Source organism: Desmodus rotundus, chromosome 1 (assembly GCF_022682495.2).
Source record: "Desmodus rotundus isolate HL8 chromosome 1, HLdesRot8A.1, whole genome shotgun sequence".
Lineage (NCBI taxonomy): Eukaryota > Metazoa > Chordata > Mammalia > Chiroptera > Phyllostomidae > Desmodus > Desmodus rotundus.
Window position 1 is genome coordinate 9,961,707 of NC_071387.1, and position 24,199 is coordinate 9,985,905.

The 24,199-nt window shown below is 37.3% G+C and overlaps 1 protein-coding gene across 3 annotated transcripts in view; it reads left to right on the forward strand.

Annotated features, from left to right (window-relative positions):
• The first annotated feature begins 880 nt into the window (after positions 1-880).
• Positions 881-24,199, forward strand: part of RC3H2 (ring finger and CCCH-type domains 2) — a 47,635-nt gene continuing 24,316 nt past the window's right edge. For 2 of the 3 annotated variants that reach the window (XM_053920902.2, XM_053920906.2), the window contains exons 1-4: positions 882-1,254; positions 7,647-7,944; positions 10,124-10,241; positions 13,129-13,362. In XM_053920902.2, the coding sequence (XP_053776877.1) occupies positions 7,714-7,944; positions 10,124-10,241; positions 13,129-13,362 (583 nt within the window). In that variant the 5' untranslated portion in view covers positions 882-1,254; positions 7,647-7,713. Of the gene's footprint in view, positions 1,255-7,646; positions 7,945-10,123; positions 10,242-13,128; positions 13,363-24,199 lie in introns of all 3 variants that reach the window. The other variant, XM_053920909.1, reaches the window with a different exon arrangement.

The window sequence follows — 24,199 nt, forward strand, 5'->3', positions numbered from 1 at the left end:
TAGGATTGGCTTATACTTCATAAAGAGAAGAGTATGAAAGGATAACAATGTATGAGAGGAAAGCCTTTGATGTGGCTCTTGAATTTTTTTAAAAGCAGCCATATTTATTTTTAAGTCCATTGTAGTTTATAAACTTCATGTGTTTTCTAATTCATGATGGGTCAGCTTTCATAGATGCTTTTGTTGGAATCCAGATGGATTCAAGTGCCTTTTTCTTACTCTGTGTTTTTCAGTTTCTCATCAGGAACACAGGACATAGTATCTGCCTTTTAGGATTATTTTGATAAGTAAATGAAAGTAAAAATAGTAAAAATAGAATTTTTATTACTTAATACAGGACCTAGCACATAGTAAGTAGTCCATAAGTATTAATTCCCTTATCCCTATTCCCAGTCTATTTCTTAAAATAAAAAAACAGAATGAGGATAATTTCTGCTTTGTACTTTACTGTGAAAAATAATATTTATGAAGCTATTAATGCCAGAATTTGTGCTTGAATTTTGATGCCTACCAGCGTCTGAGGAGCTCAGTTTTTTAATAGAGAGATAGGCATGTGTTATTGCCTGCCGAACAAATGCTCTCTCTCTTGTGTTTTTAAAGGAGATTGCTTGGCATCTACAGGGACTGAGGGATGGGGTCAGCATTTGATTATAGGAGAAGGATGGGAATGTAATACAGATGTGTCGGATTTGTTAAATGGATACCACGCTTTTCGTGAAGGGAGTCAGTCAGACACTGGCTCAAACCAATGTCCAAGAGGCTGGTTCAAGGCGCAGATGAATGTGTAGGGAGTTTCCCATAAACCCCTTTGACTTGCCCAGGCATCCTAACTGCACCTCCCACGGTACTCCGGGCCTCCCCGGTCACGTGACGGGGGTGTTTCGGCTCCGCTACAGCGAAGCTGATGCGCAGTCCAGGTGGCAGGGGCTACAACGCTCCCTTCCACCGCCCCTACTGCCGGTCTTGCGTGATCTCGCGTGAAGTGGGGAGTATCTTCTCGCGAGATCTAGGTCAGGATCCCTCCAGGTCCGCCTCCGTGGTGAGGAGGAGGAGGAGGCGGTGGGAGGAGGAGGAGGCCCCGTCGCGGCCTTCGCCGCCGCCAACGGGGCTGTCCCTGTAGCTCCCGATGGAGTTTGAGGTCGTGAAACCGCCGCCGAGCTCTGCCCCGGCGAGACGAGGCGCCTCCGTCGCTGAGCCGCGCCGTCGCGGGGCTCCCGGGAGCGGCCCTTAGCGACCCCGCCCGGACCCTCTCAGGTAGGGCGGGGGCGGGCACGATGCGGCTCGGGCCCCATTCCGGGTCCCTGGTCCCTGGCGGTCGGGCGGAAGACCGGTCTCGGTCTGGGGCTTGTGCGCTTTCGTTGCCGGTGCCCCGAGTGTTGGGAACTAAGGGCCGCACCTGACACCCGGACCGGGAGTCCGAGGACCAAGGAGGCCCCTAGCCTTGGTTGGGGTTTTTCAATATCGAGGCCTGGCGCAAATGGCCACCTCCCTTCGACTCCGGCCGAGGGGACGCCTCTGACCCCGGAGGAATCCACCCAAGCAAAGGCCAGACTTCCCTTCCTTTTCTACAGCAGTTAGTAAGAGGGGTGTTGGAGGAGGTTCTCGAGTCCAAGTCCTCTCCTGGCTTTTCGGCTTTCTGCCCTGGGGCTTCCCGAGATCCTACTGCAGGGATGGTGGAGGCGATGCGAGTGGTAAATAGGGACCCTGGCCAAACAATGCCATGGGAGGGCTTAACCTCCTGGGAGGGAGATGGCCGGGCCCGAGGGGTTGCTCCGTGGACGTGACGGAGCACTGGCATGAAACAGCGCCAGGGAATTCTGCTATGGCTTTCTTCTTTCCCTGTTTCGTTTTTCCTTCTTGGGGAAGCCTCTTATAAGAGACTCCTCCACCATCTTAGAAGAATGGTAGAAAGCATCTTTGTTTCTCAGATGCAGATCTACATTTCCCTGTTCTTAGCTTTCGGGAAAGTAGAAGATGAGGGTAGCTGTCATTTACATCTTTCGAATCACAGAAGAGTTTTAAGATACCGGCAGGTAGAACCTTGACACCAAAATAGTTATAAGTAATCAGTGACATAAAGTAGATCTAATCTCGTGATTCCCAACCGGTTTAATTTTTTTATAACCACCTACGTTCCCTTTTCATTCCTACTCTCCATTTACCCCGTTCCCCTCTTTTTAATCCCTGTTATATCCCACCCGCTGTGATTAGAATGACTTTGTATCACAAATAACGTGCTTAAGTAATCTTTGCCATTTTTGTATTAGTCAAACTTCTAAGTTCCAATAGGAACTTCTGATTAACCTGAGAAAGCTAATGGTGCTACACTAAATTGCTGTAATTTCCCAAAAGCAAAGAAACAAATGTTTCAGTTAGCCCGTGGAGACTTTTTGTAGTTAGATATACAAATCTAGTTAAGGCTTCTTGAAACATTAAGAGTTCGTGGATTCTCCCATCATTGCCTTCTTTTATCAGTCTGAAGAGCTACAGCACTGTTGCAACATGGCATCCCTGGTCTGTTGTTTACGTCCACATTCAATTCCTGAAAAATACGGAGACATCACAACCTGTCAAAGGCCATTTTTTAGTATTGCCATTTTTTGGAGATTCGTGTTTTAAAAATTGCAGAGTTTGGGAAATTGCTAGAACAAAATGTTAATATTGCAAAAGCAGATGTTGTGATTCAAACTGGCTCCTATTCTTTGAGGATTTAATTGCTGTCGTGTTTATTAGTGTATCCTTTGCGTAACTCCTGGTCTATTATTACTGATGTGTTAACCTAACGTCCAAGAAGGCTTTATGTCCTTTATTTATGTTTTCATTAATTCACTTTATGCTTTTGTAATTTGCCGTGTCTTTTAGTTTGAAAAAGTTATCAAAAATTCTTTGGGAAGGGAAGGCATTTTTCTTTACACAGAATTTTATATTCAAAAATAGCACTTCAACATTGTACATAATATCTAAGAATACTAAATAAACTTACAACAGCGTCTTATCATAATAAGTACTTACTGTTTTGGACTGGGTTGAAGTTTCACTTTCTACTGATGAAAAAAGGAAGCATGAGGTAAAATAAAGCTAGCTGAAAATTTAAAATAATGTTTTACACCCAGTACCATAACTGTGTAAGTTACATCTTTATATCCTCGGGCTTTCTGCTTTTATAAAAACCTTCTTAAGTGTAGATGTGACTTTCACCTCAAATTCTCAATGAAAGTTAGTTCTGAATATCACTTTCTAATTTTAAGGAGAGTTGCATTGTCCAGTACTAGCTAGTAGCCACACATAGCCATTGAAATGTGGCGGGTGTGAATTGAGATGTGCTGAGTGTGTAAAGTGCACACCAGATTTTGAAGACATAGTACAAAAGTTTTTTTAATATCTCAATTTTTTACATTAATTACATGTCGAAGTGATACTTTGGAGAAAATTAGTTTAAAGAAAAGATATTTAAATTTCACCTGTTTTTCCCTTTTTTAATATGACTACTAGAAATTTTTTAATTACTTGTAGCTTGCATTATATTTGTATTGGACAGTGCTGTTCTAGAGGATCTCTTCCAAGGAATAAATCATCTGAATAAAAAGAAAGACACATGCAAACCGAAAATTTCCTGACAGAGTATCCTCTTAAAATCAGAATACTAAAAAATTATCCACTGGCTATTATTTGGTAGGCAGAAGAAAGTTCATTCTCAAAAATAAGCATTTTTCAGGTCAGGTCATCATTAAAGAAGCAAAACTTTATTGGCTATATTAACTAAAATTGAAAATTATTTCATTACTATTCTCATACTTAAGCCCTGGCCAGGTGGCTCAGTTGGTTGGAGCATCATCCTGTACATCAAAAGATTGTGAGTTCAGTTCCCCCTCAGGGGACTTACCATATTTTTTGAACCATAAGACGCATCTAGGTTTTAGAGGAGGAAAATAGGGGGGAAAATTTTTGAAGCAAAAAATGTGGTAAAATATTTAATAACATAAATAACATAATATTTCACCAATGTAAATGTAAGCTACATTTGGACTATAAGACGCACCCCCATTGTCCTCCCAATTTGGAGGTGTGCGTCTTATAATCAGAAAAATACCGTAACTAGGTTCCCACTTGGATCCCAGGGGCATACAGGAGGGAACTAATCAATGTTTCTCTCTCATCACTGTTTTTCTCTCTCTTCTTTCCTCTCTCTCTAAAAACTCAAACATATCCTTGGGTGAGGATTAAAAAACAAAACAAAACTTCACACTTAGTAAAAACCTCACTTCAATTCCATAGTAGGTTGAAGTAAAACTGGAGTCAAATATCTTTCCTAACTTATACTAAAGTTACATAGCTAGCAGTCTTTAAAATTGTAATTCATTTCCTTTTGCTCCAACCTTTCTGATGTGTTTGAATATTAGTTTTAGAACTTACAGATGATTTTAATTGGTTTTGTTTGTTTTATAGGTTAAGATCTAAATTGTACTTAGGTTGTTGTAAATATAATTCTTAAGTCCGAAACTAATTAAAGTCCCCTTCAAGTAGCTTAAATTCTTTATGTAGGTGAGCTAGAATGAAAAGGAGTATTAATTAACAGACCTGAGTCCTAATATTTACATCTTTATAAAGAGAAATGTAAAATACTATATATATTTAAATTATATGAAAGTGAAAGAGGCATACACTTTATTCTGGCATTTTAAAATTAGGTGTCATAGTCATAAACTGGCTGCATGGTATCATGGCGGTCTGTTATCAGAAAGTGAAAGTACTTAGCTGGAATGCAGTTTGCTCTTAAAGCAGTTTGTAACTTGCATCATATGAGAGATATCTATTACTCTTCCTATTTATGAGTTAGTATTCATAGCAAGGAACTTACAGTGTGAAAAATTGCTTGAGTTAAAATATATTTAAGTTCCCACCTTTAATTTAGTGTTTCTCACTCCTGTGCTTTATCTTTTTATTCTTCAAATTTTAGTAGCTAGTAACTGAAATTACTTAATACAAATAATTCAGTTAGAATGTTTTTCTTAAGTAGTCTCTTTACAGATCTAAAGTTGTGAGCTGTGTGATCCATTTTATTTCAGTTTGAGATGTTTTGGGAGCATCTTTAGGATGAATACTTCAGTATTAATTATAAATGTTATTAGCAATTTAGGCTTCCATAGATTCAATTAAGTTACTATGGAATGTATTCATATAAACCTAGAAGTTTTACAAATTAATATATAATCTTTCCTTGCCATTGGTCATTTAGATGCTTTTCAAAATAAATTATAAAGACAATAGGCTATCACTTTTGATCATTATAAAAATGTTTTCTAGGTAAATATTTACAAAGTGCCTTTTTTAAAGAAGTGAAAGTCCTATTTTGTCATTATTAATTAAACATTTAGTGGACTACATAAACTTCTCTGTTTTAGGTAAATTTTTAATTTGTCTTTATTGAGAAATCTAGAATTTATTGATAATGGTACTAAAGAAAAACATTTTTAAAACATCAAACCAGTCCTTATGGGGAATTCAGTTCATCATTTTCCTGTCAGATAGTTAGAATCTGACACACAGCAGAAGGAAAATTACAGAGTTACTGTCAAATTGTAGTTTAGAGTTTGTCTCGTAAAGGTATTAATTAAACTTGTACTAGAAACTAAACTTTAATATTAAAGCTCTGGTATTTTAAAACTATCAAGTGTATTCTGGAATAGTTTGAAACACTCCAAACCTAATAGGTAAAAATATAAAAGATGACATTTTTATGTGTAGTTCAAACATGAATGCCTTTCTCCTCCCCAATCCCCTCCCCTAAATGCACACTAATTAACTTTAATGTAAAGCATTTTGGGTTGATCTTGGAAAACTATAAGGAAAGAGTATTTGCTGCTACTATTCTATTACCAAGTGGCCTCTAACTTGACCCCCAAGGGCCCCTAACACTGACCCCCCAAATTAGCATTTCCAACCAGGTGGTCATTATAAAAAAAAATAGATGCAGTTGTCTTGTTTTCATAAATATTTTATCTGTTCACGTGGCTCTCAATAGTAGATTTAAGGTAAAATTTATTCTTCCTCAGAGGCCTGTTCCTTGTATAATTCTGCAGCCTGGTAAGCTGAACATTAAAAATGTTAAATAGTTTCAGGGAGTGATGTGTTCACCTGCTTACTGCTCATCTCTAAAGTTGGAAGCCAACTAACTGGTTTTAAGATTGATGGCATTAATAGATGTGGCAATGTATATCAGGTGCATTCCATTAGAGCTGTTTGAGGAAGTTTGTATAGGGTGCTTTATACATAGCAAGCCCTATGATTTATTTTTACAAGATATTTTTAAAACCTTAGATTTTGTGAACATAAAAGCACAATAAAGGCTAATAAGATTCTTCATGTTGATGTGGGGATATTGGAGAATCAGTTATATACCTTTCTGTCTCGAATCTGACTTCATTTTTAAACATCTAATTTCTGAAGAACTAATATATTTGGGTTGGTAAACATTCTTATGAAATAAACCATTGGCTGTTTAATTGCCCTAAATACCTAGATTCCTTGTTCATCAGAGAGCTAGAGAACTTTCACCAGACTTATATAAGTTTAGTATTGGAAGATGCAGAAAATTTGTTAAATGTAAAATGTTCAGGTTAGGTATCTAAAGATTTTAATTAGAGTACAGTATAGTTTTGATACTAAGTATTTTGTCTTACTAAAAATTATGGAACAGACAGTTTGATCTTAGGAATAAGAATAAAACAGTTATTTTTTCTATGTGCCTTTTAATCATATGCAAATATAATTTTTCTCACTATAATTATAGCAAAAATAGAAATTTATATTTTGCATTTTCCAGTTTAGATTTATAAGATCTTAATATTGTTTTATTTTTTATATTTCATTCATTGGACCTGATAGTGGGTAATATATATTTATTAATCACTAAATGATGTTTTATCAAATGTATCATAGGGGACCACATTCAACATTTGTAACACAATTTTTTTTTTTTTTACTTTGGCAATGTATTTTGAAGTCAGCATCTTTCTTTAATTTATGGATAAACAGTGTATCATCTCAATGTTCTTTTACACCTTTATTTTCAGTATAGCAGTTAGCCTCCTAATCAAGTCCTGACCAGAGATTCCTCTTGAGAAGTTGCCAAGTTGAACATATATCCTTGACTGACATGGTCATTCAGGTGGCAACGCTGTTTCTTCACACTTGACTCACTACAATATTGTTCAGATTAATAGTTTGCAAAGTTCACTAATTCTTAGGTCATACCTTAAAATGTTTTGGGGTAGTAGATACCCAAGGGAAACACTTTTTAAAAGACCAGCAATCCAAATTAATTTGTGTTCCTAAAAATGAAATGTGTAACATTAATCTGCTTATTTGATGTAGTCATTAAGAAAAATACATGAAAGCTTTGATGACTGTTATATGAGCAACCAATATAAATATGTTTAGTTGAAAGGAACACTGTTACAATATTGTTTCTGGACAGAATTTCAAAAATTCACTTAATTCAGCAAATAGACTTAAAGAAAAAGACACCCAAAACATATAAAGTTATCCAGAAGTGTTTTAGGTTTTGAGGCTATGATGATTTACAGTTAGCTCTTGAAAGGTTAATGAATAACATGTGACTAATTCTTATTTTTGTCCATTTCCAGCGTACAAAACACTACACAGCAAAATAATGATCTGCTAGACTGCTAACCCGAGCATCCAGCTTCCACAATGCCTGTGCAGGCAGCTCAATGGACAGAATTTCTGTCCTGTCCGATCTGCTATAATGAATTCGATGAGAATGTGCACAAACCCATCAGTTTAGGTTGTTCACACACTGTTTGCAAGACTTGCTTGAATAAACTTCACCGAAAAGCTTGTCCTTTTGACCAGACTGCCATCAACACAGACATTGATGTGCTTCCTGTCAACTTCGCACTTCTCCAGTTAGTTGGAGCCCAGGTGAGCTTTCAAGATTTTACTAACTTGGTGTTTGTAATAATTACAGAACTTTGTGCATTAAGGGGCACAAAGTATGTTTAATAATATTTGAGACATAAAAAATATTCATTGTACCTGATTTTCATGATTGTATTCTGCAAAAGATTTTCTTTAAATAATGTCGTAAGTCCTTATGCAAGACCATAATTTTATTTTCGTTATGTATTTCTTTGTGTTCAATGCTGTGGTCAAAATTTATGTTTGTAAGTGAGTTTGGAGGATAAGATTTTCATATAAGCATACAGAAATATTTATTCACTAGGTGACGGTGATATGAAAAGAAAGGTAATCAAAGTTTTGGCCAGAAAGCAACCAACTAGAGCCCTCAAATGGAGGTTTTTGGTTTTCTTTTTAATTTCACTTGACATTTAGGATGATATTATAAATGAGAAAATAAGTTCTCCTTAGGGATATATATATTGAAAAACATTTTCCAGAGTGTCAGTATCAAATTCTGCACAGTTTCTTATGCCCAGGTGCTATAAAATTACTCTTTGTTGTTTATAATTATTTTATCAAATCAGAATAAGACCCTAGATTTATAGTAATTTTCATTTAATGAGGGCCTGCTTGTATAGGTATAATGGTAAGCACTCAACATCTATTATTCTTTCTGTAGCTTTCAGGTAGTTATTATCCCCATTTTACAGGTGAAGAAGATTCTGCATGTCATGCACTACATATTAAAGCAAGAAAGTAAAGATTTTTCTGACTAATCACATCTTAGAAACTTCAATGAATTAAAATAACCCATTCCATAGTATCTTTATATTTGAAGTTTTCCTCTTAAAGCACAGCCTTTCTTTTCAATGTTAATAATCCAGTTAGACATTCTGAAATCCAAATGCATCTGTAATCAGTCATGTGTCATAATTTAATCGGCAACATTTTTTTCTTGATAGTGCCTCTTCCAAACAGTGGCATCTTAGATCCAATAAAATACCATAGACTTTTTGTAATAATACTAGCTACCATTTATTTAGCATTTGCTATAGGTCAGGTATTGTGTTTTGTCTTTTAAATAGATGTTCTCTGGGTTGGTCCTTAAAATAGCCTGCAGGTTATACAGTGTGATTTATCTTTTCACACTCACCTACTACTACTGTCCTTATTCTTTCTGCTTAAGCCACACTGGCCGCCTAGTCAATTGTTAAATATGCCAGAAGTATTGCCACCTGAGGGCTTTTGTAGTGACTTACCTTCTCCTAGAATGCTCATTCCTTCTCCTCTCTTAGTCTTTCTTCAAATGTCCTGATTCCAAGAAAGCCCATCATGACCGTCCCCCTTAAAATTGCAACCTCTCTCCAGCACTCCCAGTTCCCCTTCTTCTTTTTCTAAAATTTTACTTATCACCTTATCATTACATATTTTTTATTTACTGGCTGCCTTCTATCTTCTTCCCTAGAATGTAAGCTCCACAAGGGCACAAAATTTTGTCTGTTTAGCTCATTGATAGATACCTAGTGCCTAAAACTGTGCTTGGCATATGGTAAGCACTCCATAAATACAAACATTTGTTGAATTAAATTGAATTTTTATAATGGTACAATGAAATAGGGATTGTATCTTAGCAGATAGGGAAAACATGACTTAGAGCAGTTAATGAATTTACTCAAGATGACTGGTAGAAGTGACAGAGCTGCAGCTTTGACCTCTCATTGAGAACACTGTCTTGTGGTGCTTATATTCTAGCAAGGAGGGGCAGTAACTATAGTAAGGACATAATAAGGTACTAAGTGCTAAGGGGAGAAAATCCTGACCCTCATTTTCTACTTGTTTGTTAAGAAAAAGTTGTAAAAAGTATATATGGAGAACTTTCTGGAGCTTCCCCTAATATTAACATCTTTCAAAATTATGGTATAGTTATCAACCCCAAGAAAATAACATTGATACAACACTACTAACTGCCTGCTTCTTTTTTTAATTCATTAGTGCACCTAGCCCCTGCTATTAAGTATGATATTCTTGATTCTTGGAAAGCAGATTGACTAGGTGTTTGGCTTTAATTTTATTTAAACTACTTTGATGTATGTCTCTGTGTTATAATTTTGTACTCACCAAGATTATTATCAAATGTATAAATACATTTATCCATTTATATATTTATATTTATATCTTCAATTTTTTTGTATTTTTTTAGGTACCAGACCATCAGTCAATCAAGTTAAGTAATCTAGGTGAGAACAAACACTATGAAGTTGCAAAGAAATGTGTTGAAGATTTGGCTCTCTACTTAAAACCACTAAGTGGAGGTAAAGGTAAGTTCTTAAAAAGTGTTTTTACTGGTGAGGAGGACTTGGTAACAAATAATTTACTTTGACAGATTTGATGTTGATACCCTGTCAAACCATTTTGAGTTTTGGAAAATGAGTTTGCTTGGAGAGATTTTGGAATACTTTTTGATTGAAAACATTTATTATATTATTTTCTGAAATGACCAATATTGTTATTAATTTCAGAATTTATTAGACATACAACACACTGAGTTTTATGTAATATTTGTATTTATTGATTACACTAATAGTGCTATAGCAAAATATTAGCTTTGATAAGTCCTATTAAGACAGTTTTATGTGTTCATGTATTCATTCAATCATTCATTAAATTGTATTGAGCAGTTACAGCGGTTACTGTCTCTGCCTTCACAAAGTCCGCAGTCTATTGGGGGAGATAGGCATGTAAGTGCAATAAATTATTTTAAGTGCTGTGACAGAGGTGAAATTCTGTTTTATTTATCATTGGATACCCAGTGATTAGCACATCATAAATGTAATAAAGTGTTGTTGAATGATCAGTCAAGTATTTATTTTGTATCTGCTCTGTGCTTTGCACTGTTTGATATTTTGGACATAATGATTTTTATTTTGAGAGACCACCCTGTCCACCTCGTTTATTCATTGAACAGATATCTAAAGAGCATGTAGTAAGTACCATGCACTATTTTGGTACTTGAGGTACATGATTAAATATGCATGTCCTCGTAGCACTTACGTTCAGAACAGGGAGAAAGTATAATAAACAATAAGTATAATTTTAAAAAGCGAATTATGTAGTATGTTATAAATGACAATTGCTATGGAAAGAAAATGATGCATTTAGAGGGATCAGAAATGTCAGGGTGAGGGGAGAAGGGCAGATTGCAATTTGAAATAAGATAATTAGTATAGACCTCAGTAAGAAGGTAGTTTTTGAACCTGAGATGAAAGGGGTGAGGTAGTTAGCTATGTAGGTATCTGGGAAAAGATCTTTCCAGGCAGAGGGAATAGCAAAGTCCCCGAGGCATGCGTAGCATCTTCAAAGAACAACAGAAAAGTGAGGGGAGAACAGTGTGAGATAGAAGTAGAGAAACAGTGAGGCCAGATGCTTAGACTTACAGGGCATTTTAAAGACTTGAGCTTTTGCTCTGAGTAAAACTGGTGAGTCACTCCAGGGTTTGGAGCAGAGGAGTGACACAATCTGACTACTATTAAAAGGATCAGTCTAACTGCTCTGTTAAGAATTCCGTATAAAAGTCCAGTGTATGAGTTAATAGTCAGTGAAGGAAACGAGACTTCGATAGTCTGGGTATATTTTGAAGGGAGAGCCAAAAGGCTTTCCTAAATTATGGATGTAGGGAATGAGAGAGAGAGTGGAGTCAAGTATGACTCTTGGGTTTGGGGACTAAGGGAGGTTGTCGTCAATTTAGGTAAGGGGTACTGTAGGTAGATCAGGATTAGGTAGGAAGATTCGTAGTTCAATTTTGGTCATGTTAAGTTTGAGATGTCAAATATTAACTTGAGTGCTATTGAGTAACTGGTTGATATATATTAAGGAATGAGATATAGGAACTGTAACTTTGGGGGTCATTGACATACGGATGGTATTTAATGCAATAAGACTGGATGAGATCACCTAAGTAGTGAGTGTAGAGAAGAAAATGAAAACTGGGTCCTGAGGCCCTTTAACATTAAGAAGACAAGAAGTTGCCCTGGCCAGGTGGCTGAGTTGGTTGGAGCATTGTCCTGTACACCAAAAGGCTGTAGGTTCAATTCTTGGTCAGGGCACATACCTAGGTTGTGGGTTCAATTCCTGGTCAGGGCATGTACAGGAAGCAACGAATCCATGTTTCTCTCTCTGTCTTTTTCCCCTCTCCCTCCCTCTTTCCACCCCTCCAAAATCAATAAACATATCCTCAGTGAGGATTTTAAAGAAAAAAAAAAGGACAGGAAGAAAAGATACAATCAGAAAATAAGATGGGAATAAAAAAAGAAGAAAGTAAGAAAACTAAGAGAATATGGTGTTCTGAAAGCCATGTAAAGAAAAGTGTTCAAAGAAGTCAGGAATGATATTTGTGTGAGTGCTACTTGCAAGTAAGATAAGGATTGAGAATTGACCATTGATTTAGCAAAGTAGAAGAAATTGTCATGGCAATTTTGGTCAAGTGATAGTGGCAAAAACTTAATTGGAATAGGTTTTAAAGATTGTGTGGAAAGGAATTGGAGATAGTGAATATAGACAATTCTAGAGGACTTTCTACAAAGGGAGGAAAGAGATGGGGCAGAGCTGGTAGGAGAAGAGGGATAAATAAAAAGATTTATTTTTAAGATGAAAGAAATACAACTTGCTTGTTCTTAGTAATGCTGATGGAAACAATCAAGTGGGAAGGGAAAAATTGATGATATGGGAGAGTGACAAGAATGGCTAGAGCAGGATCCTTGAGTCAGGAAAAAGGGGTTATAGGATCTAAGATCTTGCCCTTAAGCAGTGTTCTCAATGTCTTGTGTAAAATTAACAGATAGAGCAGTTAATAATCATTACTTTTAGATTAAACTTTTCATTCCTTCAAGTTTATATTTACCTTCAATAATTTGAGTAGAGACTAAATAAACAGACTAACTATACCAAAGGTGCTCTCTTTTGAGAGATACATATAACCCAGAGGATAGGAGACCTAAATAAAATTTGAAGTAACTAAGAATTAGTCTCCTGTTACCACAGAGTAGTAATAGACAGAGGCAGATTGATTTTTTTTTTAAAGCAAGGAAATTACCTTACAGGGGACTCTTTAAGAATTGTGACTTAATAGTTAAATACAAATAATAAAAATTGGCTTGTCTTTTGTAATTGAAAAAACTTTAGTTTTCTTTGTTTCCTTTTTTTCTAAAGGTGTAGCTAGTTTGAACCAGAGTGCACTGAGCCGTCCAATGCAAAGGAAACTGGTGACACTTGTAAATTGTCAACTGGTAGAGGAAGAAGGTCGTGTAAGAGCCATGCGAGCAGCCCGTTCACTTGGAGAAAGAACTGTAACGGAACTAATATTACAGCACCAGAACCCTCAGCAGTTGTCTGCCAACTTATGGGCTGCTGTCAGGGCTCGCGGATGCCAGTTTCTAGGGCCAGGTAAGATAGATCACTATCTTGCCTTTTTTATTGGTTATCAAGGCTAGAGGATGCCAATTTCTAGAGGTAGGTGAGAATCCCCACACTCAACGCATCTTTATTTATACATACAAAGCTTGACATAATTAAAAATAAACAAGCCAGTTTTTGTTGATGTAATCTATATGATAGTGCTAGAGTGTTTTGGAATAAGTTTCTCATTTAATTGTCAGTGTCCTTCAAGAGAGGTGACACAGATCCAGTTTTACAAATTAGAAAACAGAGACCTAAGACTACACAGGTGGTAAGTAAAGGAAAAGTAAACTTTTTTAAATGAAAAAATACCAAAAATTCTTGATTGTTTTTTTAAAAGTTGGAAAACAAATTTTTTTTTAAAGAATCATCAGAGGATGATTTCTTTATGGTTACTACCATTTACATTTTGTTTAAAAAATCTTCAGCTATACCAACGTTATGATGCACTTTCCTGTGTTATCTTTTGGGAGCTTTATTTTTTGAAGGAAAACTTTTTAATAAGTGCCATTTGGACTGATGAATAGACATGTGGAAAAAGATAAAATTGAATGAATTCCTTATGCTCTCCATAGGTCTATAAATTCCAAATAGGTCACAAGTACTTATGATTAAAATATAAAGTATACAAATAATAAAAACAAACACAAGAGTGAATTCCTTTATCACCTATGAGTAATAAACACTTCTTGACTCCAAATCCAGAAGCAGTAGGTGAGAAGATTGATATTTGAATATATATATATTTTTAAAATTACATCACAAAAGAAATCATAAGCAGAATTTTAAAAATGACAAACTTGGGAAAATATTTGTATTATTCTCATTTAAACACTAATAAAACTAATATAGAAAGTACTTGTAAACCTCAAAAATACCAACCATCCAATTGAAAAATTGACAAAAGATGTATACAGCAAATTCATAGGAAAAAGTAATATAAATGGCCTTCACACATAAAAAAGATACTGAATTTCATATTAAGAGAAATATACATTAATATTATACTGAAATACCATTTCTAACCTCTCAGATTGGCAGAACGCAAAAGTTTGGCAATATACGACATCTGTCTTGAAGGTATCCAGCCATGTAATATGAAAAATAGAAACATTTATTGAAGAGGATACAAAAAATACTGTACATAGGACAATGATGCCTCAGTCCCCTTCAAAGTAGGCACCTTGGGACCTCACACAGTTCTCCCAATCACCATCAGCTGCCCCGTCATATTTTCTTGAATCTCATCAACAGTCTGAAATCTCTTCCCTTTCAAAGGTGATTTTAGTTGTGGAAAAAGCTTGAAGTCTCAGGGCGCCAAATCTGGGCTGTAGCAGGGCTGAGTCACCTGGGTGATTCTGTTATTTCACCAAAAAGCTCTGTTTGAGATGTGATGCGGGAGTGGGCGCTTTGTCTTGATGAAGCTGCCAATCTCCAGTTGCCTATAGCTGTGGCCTTCTGAGTCATCCAGACTATCCACAGAGGAATATTCAAGCTTAACACAAAATTTGATGCAGATTCGTTGCTCTGCTTGCTCAGTCATTTTGAATGCTACAACCACACAGTACCTAGGCTCACTCAACAGTGTCTACTCCCCCCAATGACTAGTACAATGAAGTTGTCATTGTTCTGTTCTATGCACATTCCAGTCCACTCTCCTTGGCTGCCAGGTTACATTGATTCCTACAAACCTTTTTCCTTGTATTAACAATGGCTGGAATTTTCCTGGACAGACCTCTGTAGTCAGGGCTGTGAGAAAACGGGTACTTTGATCCAATAGTGGTGGGAATGCAAAGTGGTACAAACTTTAGAGGAATTTGGCAATATCTAGCAATATCACCTATGCATTTACCTTTTGGCCTCAACAGTCCCATTTCTAGGAATTTATCCCAAAGATACAGCAAAAAAATACAGGGTGCATAAAGTTATAAAGCACTATTTATAACAGCAAACATCTGAAGTCACCTGAATGTCTGTGAATAAGAGACTGGTTTAATAATCTGGTACATCTTTCTAATGGAGTTCTGTGCCACTGTTGAAAGGAATGAAGAAGGTGGTGTCTATGTTCTCCTAGGGTGTGATCTCTGGATACATTGAGTGAAAAAATAAAAACAAAGTGCAGAATAATATGTGTATTGTAGTACCTTTTACCTAAGAAAGGGAAAACTATACAATTACTACTTGATTATATTTTCCAAAAGAAACAATGGTAGAAAAAATTAAAAATAATAAACTCATGTAGAGGAGGAAGAAACCAGGAGAAGCAGAGAGAGATGGAAGCTAGACCTCACTGAATGTATCTTGTTTTGCACTTTGGAACGATATAAATGTTTTATGTAATCATAAAACAAATTTTAGTTATTAGCAAAAATACATTTTAAAAATTTAAATAAAATAAGTAAAATCAATACCTAAAAAAATAAATTGAAAAGATAAAACATTGGGCCAAGGTGGAGGCGTCGGTAGACATGCTGTGCCTCCTCGCACAACCAGAAGAAGGACAACAACAAATTTAAAAACAAAAACCAACCAGAACTGACAGAAAATCAACCTATGGCAGTCCAACAACCAAGGAGTTAAAGAAGAAACATTCATCCAGACCAGCAGGAGGGGCAGAGCCGTGTAGCTGGGCAGAGAGGACTTGTGGCAAGGTGGCGGCTGGAGAACCTGGTGGGATAGGCAGCTGCTGGCCAACTGGGCAATCCACATGCGGATAAACTGGGAGGAACAACTGGGGAGTGAGACAGACCACACAACCCAGGGTTCCAGCATGGGGAAATAAAGCCTCAAAGCCTCTAACTGAAAATACCTGTGGGGGTTGAGGTGGCAGCAGCAGAAACTCCCAGCCTCACAGGAGAGTTCGTTGGAGAGACCCACAGGGTCCTGGAATGTACACAAACCCACCCACCCTGGAATCAGTACCAGAAGGGCCTGGTTTGCTTCTGGGAAGCCGGGAAAGTGACTGAAAGCCAGCAGAGAGTAGAGCAAGTGGTGCTGTTCCCACTGGGAACCCTCCCCCACATAGAGCATCACAAGGCAGCTATGTGGGTTGCCCTGCCCTGGTGAAAACCTGAGGCTCCTCCCCTTACTACGTAACAGGTGTGCTGAGACAAAAAAAAAAATGGCCCAAATGAAAGAACAGATCAAAGCTCCAGAAAAAATACAACTAAGCAATGAAGAGATAGCCAACCTATCACATGCACAGTTCAAAACACTGGTAATCTTAGACTTGGTTGAATATGGTCACAAATTAGAGGGAAAAATTAAAGCTATGCAAAGTGAAATAAAGGAAAGTGTACAGGGCACCAGCAGTGACGGGAAGGAAACTGGTACTCAAATCAACGGTTTGGAGCAGAAGGAAGAAAGAAACCAGAACAGAATGAGGAAACAACTCAAAAAAAATGAGCAACGGATTAGGAACCTCCAGGTCAACTTTAAATGTTCCAACATCCAAATCGTAGGGTTGCCAGAAGAGGATGACCGAGAAATTGAAAACTTATTTGAACAAATAATGAAGCAGAACTTCCATAATCTGGCAAAGGAAGTAGACTTTCAAGAAGTCCAGGAACCTCAGAGAGTCCCAAAGAAGTTGGACCCAAGGAAGCACACCAAGGCACATCATAATAACATTACCCAAGCTTAAAGATAAGGAGAGCATCTAAAAAGCAGCAAGAGAAAAGGGGATGGTTTACCTATAAAGGAGTTTCCATTAGACTCTCAGCTGATTTCTCAAAAGAGACCTTACAGGCAAGAAGGGGCTGGAAAGAAGTATTCTAAGTCATGAAAGGCAAGGACCTACATCCAAGATTACTCTCTCCAGCAAAGCTATCATTTAGAATGGAAGGACAGATAAAGTGCTTCCCAGGTAAGGTCAAGTTAAAGGAGTTCATCATCACCCAGTCCTTACATGTAATGTTAAAGGGACGTATCTAAGAAAAAGAAGATGAAAAATACAAACAATAAAATGACAACAAACTCAGAATTATTAACAACCAAACCTAAAAAAAACGCACACACACACTAAGCAAACAACCAGAACAGGAACAAAATCACAGAAATGGAGATCACATGGAGAGTTTCAGCAGGGGAGTAGGACAGGGAGAGGGGGAAAAGGTACAGAGAATAAGTAGCATAAATGGTAGGTAGAAAATGGACAGGGGGAGGTTAAGAATAGGATAGGAAATGTAGAAGCCAGAGAACTTATATGTGTGACCCATGGACATGAACTAAATGGGGGGAAAGCGGATAGGAGGGGGTGTGCAAGGTGGAGGGGAATAAAGCAGGGGAAATGGGACGACTAATATCATAATTAATAAAAAATTTTTTTAAAGAGAAAACATCAAGTTGGTAGCACATTCATCAGGAAGGAATTCTTTCAGGTGACTTTAGAGCACAGCATTTTGACTTATATCCCTGGTGATATATGTAATAAATCCTAAATTGTATTCACTCATCATACTGTTGATAATTCTATTGATACTATGTTAATGCTACCAGGAAGCAAGATATTCAGTGTTTTTAAAAGGTACAAGTATGAATATAAGAATTTATGTAAAAATTCTGTAGTCTTTTTTTTCTTTTTTTATATATATTTATTGATTATGCTATTACAGTTGTCCCATTTCCTGCCCCCCTCCCTCCCACATTCCCCCCCTATAGTTCATGTCCATGGGTCATACTTATAAGTTCTTTGGCTTCTACATTTCCTACACTATTCTTACCCTCCCCCTGTCTATTTTCCACCTATCATCTATTCTCTGTACCTTTCCCCCCGCTCCCCCTCCCACTCCCCTATTGACAACCCTCCATGTGATCTCCATCTCTATGGTTCTGTTCCTGTTCTAGTTGTTTGCCTAGTTTGCTCTTGTTTTTGTTTTAGGTGTGGTCATTAATAACTGTGAGTTTGCTGTCATTTTTACTGTTGCTATTTTTTATCTTCTTTTTCTTAGGTAACTCCCTTTAACATTTCATATAATAAGGGCTTGGTGATGATGAACTTCTTTAACTTGACCTTATCTGAGAAGCACTTTATCTTCCCTTCCATTCTAAATGATAGCTTAGCTGGATACAGTAATCTTGGATGTAGGTCCTTGCCTTTCCTGACTTGGAATACTTCTTTCCAGCCCCTTCTTGCCTGTAAGTTCTCTTTGGAGGAATCAGCTGACAGCTTTATGGGAAGACCTTTGTAGGTAACTGTCTCCTTTTCTCTTGCTGCTTCTAAGATTCTCTCCTTCTGTTTAATCTTAGGTAATGTAATGATGATGTGCCTTGGTGTATTCCTCCTTGGGTCCAGCTTCTTTGGGACTCTGAGCTTCCTGGACTTCCTGGAAGTCTATTTCCTTTGCCAGATTAGGGAAGTTCTCCTTCATTATTTGTTCAAATAAGTTTTCAATTTTTTGTTCTTCCTCTTCTCTTTCTGGCACCCCTAGAATTCGGATGTTGGAACGTTTCAAGATGTCCTGGAGGTTCCTAAGCCTCTCCTCATTTTTCCCAATTCTTGTTTCTTCCTTCTTTTCTGGTTGGATGTTTCTTTCTTCCTTCTGGTCCACACCGTTGATTTGAGTCCCAGTTTTCTTCGCATCACTATTGGTTCCCTGTACATTTTCCTTTGTTTCTCTTAGCATAGGCTTCATTTTTTCATCTGGTTTTCGAACAGATTCAACCAATTCTGTGAGCGTCTGGATAACCAGTGTTTTGAACTGTGCATCCGATGGGTTGGCTATCTTTTCCTCGCTTAGTTGTATTTTTTCTGGAGCTTTGAAGTATTGTGTCATTTGGGCCTTTTTTTTTTTTTTTTTTTGTCTTGGCGGGTCTGTTACTTTAAGGGGCGGAGCCTTAGGTGTTCACTGGGGCGGGGTAATGCTGGTCGCTGTGCTGTGCGTGGGGGAGGGGCCCAGAGGGAGCAATGGTGCCTGCTCCATTCTCCACTCGCTACCCACAATCAAACTGGGCCCCTCTGGTGCTGGTTCCCGAGTGGGTGGGCTTGTGCACGCCCTAGGCCCCTGTGGGTCTCTCCAATGACCTCTCCTGTGAGGCTGGGTGTCTCTCCTGCTGCCACCCCAATCCCCACAGGCGTTTTCAATCAGAGGTTTGAGGCTTTATTTCCCTGCGCTGGAACCCTGGGTTGCGAGGTCCGCTTCGCTCCCCGCCGTTTGTCGGGTTTATCTGTGCGCGAATGTGGGACCACGGGGTGCTACCCACCGCTCTGCCTGCCCTGTTCTCCACCACTCTGAGTCCGGCCCTCTCAGCCTATCTGCACGAATGTGGGGCCGCAGGGTCTGCTAGTGGTCAGACTGCCTGCCCTGTTGGTCCCACCCTCAGCCAGTCTTGGTCCCATCACGGCAACTCAAGTCCTCTGCGCCCCAGCTGCCCGTCTCCGCTGCCCATCTCCGCCCCTCCTACCAGTCTGGATGAATGTTTATTTTTTATTTCCTTGGTGTCGGACTTCCTTGCCGTTTGATTTTCTGTCATTTCTGGTTGTGCTAGAAGGCGTAGTGTGCCGCCATCTTGGTTCTCCAAAATTCTGTAGTCTTTACATTTGAATTGACAATATTAGTACAGACTAATTTCTTTTTCTTTTCCTAAAAAGAACCTATTCCCTAGATCTGTCCACTGAAAAGGCTTAGAAGCAATGAATAGTAGCCATAGCACCCAGATTGTGACTTTTAATAAATACATTTGCCAATAAAAAGAAGCAGGGCTCTTTGGATAGGGTAGAAAAGTATAGGAAGAGCTGGGGAAGTCTTGTGCTAGAAAGCAAAAAAGCTATCAAAAACCACTGGAATCTTGTCAAAAGGACAAATTAATTTGAAGGGGCTCCAACTGGACATAGATGGAACAGCTTGAACAGCAGAGTGAATGATGACTAAATGGATTGAAAAATAAAAAACGAGGGGGACTCCAAAAAAAACAAAACAAAACTGGAATTATCTTCTGTATGGTGAGCCCCTAGTAGTACAGGCTTTCCCTGCTAGGGGATTATCCTAGGAACTCAACTGTGTTGGTGTACCCTCTGATGTTGTGAGAGACTGCATTTGGGTTCAATGCTTTTTTTTTTTTTTTTTAAGACTCTTTCAGTGCATTTGCCCATTTCACAGTGGGTGATTTACAGGTGCACACTTTGCTGAGTGTCCAGAAGTTTTGGATGTAAAGTGGCATGCCCCCATGCCACATACTCCCTATTCACCTGATCTCACCCCTAGTGATCTTTGTTTCCCTGGATGAAAAAAGTCCTCAAAGGGAAATGTTTTGCCAGCGTGGAAGAGGTGAAACGAAAAATGGCAGAAGCACTAAAAGGAATCAAAATTGATGAATTCAGAAACTTTTGAGCAGTGGAAAAAATGTCTCAATAGGTGGGAGTTGCATCAAATGGAAAGTACTTTGAAGGTGACAAGTTTAAACATATAAGAGTAAATACACAATTTTTTATAAATGAATTCTGGGTTTTGGGGGTCTTCCCTGCTATATAAAAATCCTTGATTTTGTAATGATAGTGCAGAAAAAACTAATTGGTTATCTTTGGCAGTTGCTTGGGTCCTGACACATTATCCTAAAAATTGGAAAAGGCATAGAAAAAAATTAAGTATTTTTTTCTCTCTACAAGCTGTTTTCAAGGACATTTTCTCAGGATGTGAAGGGTAGATTCCTCTTTTAGCTAATACAGTTAGAGATTGTTAAAATTAAAAATCACAAATTTGCAACATCAAATGAGTTAATGGGTGTAGACAAGAATTATTAGTTCTTGTCAAAACCATTAGATGAAGGGTTTCTGGGAAAACATAATATATGGATAAGCCCTGACCCCACTGGTCAGTTTTATTATTAAAAGGGAGATAACCTGGAACATAATAAGTAGAAGAAAAAAGGAAACAAAATATAACCAGAGACACTGAAGTTAAGAACAATCTAACAATGGGCAGGGGCGAGTGGGGAGGGGACAGTGAGGAGAGGGGATTACAGGAACTACTATAAATGACACATGGACAAAATCAAGGGGGAGGGTGGAGGTTGGGGAAGGAAGGGGGGTTCAGCTGGGGTGGGGTGGAGGGATGGGGAGAAAAGGCACACAACTGTAATTGAATAACAATACAAAATTAAAATTTAAAAAAAAAGGGGGGGGAGATAACCTGGCTTTATGTATTTCCTGATGAATGCATGGAATAAGAAGTGTGCTTGAAAAAACAACCATGTTCTGAATCTAATCAAGCCTTTAAGTGTACATGGAACCAGATAAACATATTTTAAAACACTACACACCAAATCAAGAATGTAAGAAATTATTGAGAAAAATGATCATTTCTTTAACAAATAAACTGGATTTTCTTTTAAATGGAAAGGTGGAAGAGTGAGGAAGAACTGGTATAGATCTTTTTTTTTAAGTTTTTTTTTTTTAATTTGAGACATGGACTTTATTTGGATATTTAAAGGAACCAAGTATAAGAAGAATTTTTTGAGACAGTGGAAAATTCAACATGGACTGGATATTAGATGATATTAAGGAAATACATTACTTTTTTTAAGATACGGAATGGGGTTACATGAAATTTGAAAAAATCCTTATGTGTCAGAAATACGTACTGAATTATTTAAGGATGAAATACTATGTCATCTGGGATTTACTTTGAAAACACTTCAGCCAAAGCAAACTAGAGAAGTGGGTAAGGAGTAAGATGAAATCTTACTGGCAATAGCTGTGTTATGGGTGCATGTTAGCTCTACTTTTGTGTAGGTTTAAAATTTTCCATAATACAAGGTTAAATTGAAAAATGATTTTTAAAATCCACATTTAAATATAATTTCAGAATGCTGCCTTTGGATATCTCCACATGTTTATTATCTTAGCTAATAAGCTCTAGACTAGGTATCAAATATCCTTTGTTATACAACTCAACAAAAGAAAGGACAAACAACCCAATTAAAAAATGGGCCAAGGGCTTGAATAGACATTTTCCCAAAGAAGATACAGAGATAGCCAAAAAACAAATGCAAAGATGCTCAGTGTCATTAGTTGTTAAGGAAATGCAAGTCAAAATCACAATGAGATAATAACACTTTACGCTCACTAGGTTCTCCATAATTTTATTTTTTTTAAAGATGTTATTTATTTATTTTTAGAGGGGAAGGGAGGGAGAAAGAGAGGGAGAGAAACATCAGTGTGTGATTGCCTCCTGCGTGTCCCCTACTGGGGACCTAGCCCACAACCCACACATGTGCCCTGACTGGGAATTGAACCATGAAACCTTTGGTTCACAGGCCAGCACTCAATCCACTGAGCCCCACCAACCAGGGTGTTACATGAATTTTACCTTGCCAGTTTGGTCCCTGGGCAGGGCGGGAAGCAACCAGTGGATGTTTCTCCCATCGATGTTTCTCTCCCTCTCTTTCTCCCTCCTTTTCCCTCTCTAAAAATAAATAAATAAAAATATATTTTTTAAAGTCCTTGATTCTAGTTACAATTTTGCTACTGACCAGTTTTTAACCTTGGCCTAGTCACGTCACTTCTCTGGGCCTCAATTCCTCACTTGGAAAAAAAGGGGGTTGCGTTTTAATCTGAATTGTAGATGATCTCTCAGCTCTAAGGTTCCATTCTTTTAATTGAGAACTAATGTATTTTTAACTTTCAATTTTGAAATAATTTCAAATTTACCGAAGAGTTGCAAGAATAATGGAGAAGCCCTGGCTGGGTAGCTCAGTTGGTTAGAACATTGTCCCGATGTTCCAAGGTTGTAGGTTTGATCCCCGGTCAAAGTATGAATGTATAAATAAGTAGAACAAGTTGATGTTTCTCTTTCTCTCTCTCTCCCCACCATCCCCTTCCCCTCTCTTTCTAAAATCAATAATTTAAAAAACAATAATGCAGAGAATTCCTGTGTACTTTTTATCTACATTCATTAGTTTTAATTTCCTGTATTGTATTCATTCTTTCCTTTTTTGAACCACTTGAGAATAGGTTGCATATTTCATGCCCCTTTACCCATTAAGGAAATCCTTAAGTGTATTTCTTATAAACAAGAATACTGTTTTATATAACAGCAGTGCATTAATCAATTTCAGAAAATTTAACATTGATACAATATTACGATCTATAGTTTATATTCCAGTTTGTCAGTTACTCCAAAGATGTCTTTCATGGCATTTATTTTCTAAATATTTCCCTCACTAGGAAACAACATAAATTAATACTTTCTTTAGATAAAGCATCCAGAGAGTAATATCACTTTAAAATTGTATACAAAATAGTTCTGACAGGCAAAGTAACAGTCTCATGCATTAAAAAAGCTACCATTTATCATAAGATACTGTGTGTCCTTTATATGTTATTTAATTATCAGAGTATCTCTCTGTGTTTTATAAAAGAGGACTTTTTTTTTTACTTTATCATTGTCCAGCACATCCACAGTGTATACTCTATCTGCCTATTAGTCGTTTAATAGCTGCCTTGGTTATTAAATAGACTATTGAAGTGTCTCACAGCTTGTGTTCAATTAACCCTTCTAGTAGACTGACATTAAGTCACAGTGCCTATGTCATTCATCTCACTTCATCTCATCATGCAGGCATTGGATCATCTCATCTCTTCACAAGAAGGATGAGTACAGTACAGTAAGATATTTTAAGAAAGAAACCACATTCACAAATTTTAATTACAGTATATTATTATAATTGTTCTATTACATTTTTGATGATTGTTGTTAATCTCTTACTGTGCCTAATTTATAAATTAAACTTTATCATAGGTATGTATATAGGTACAGCATGTTCTTGAATAAGATTTTTTTAAAGATTTTTAAAATTTATTTATTTTTAGAGAGGGGAAGGGAGGAAG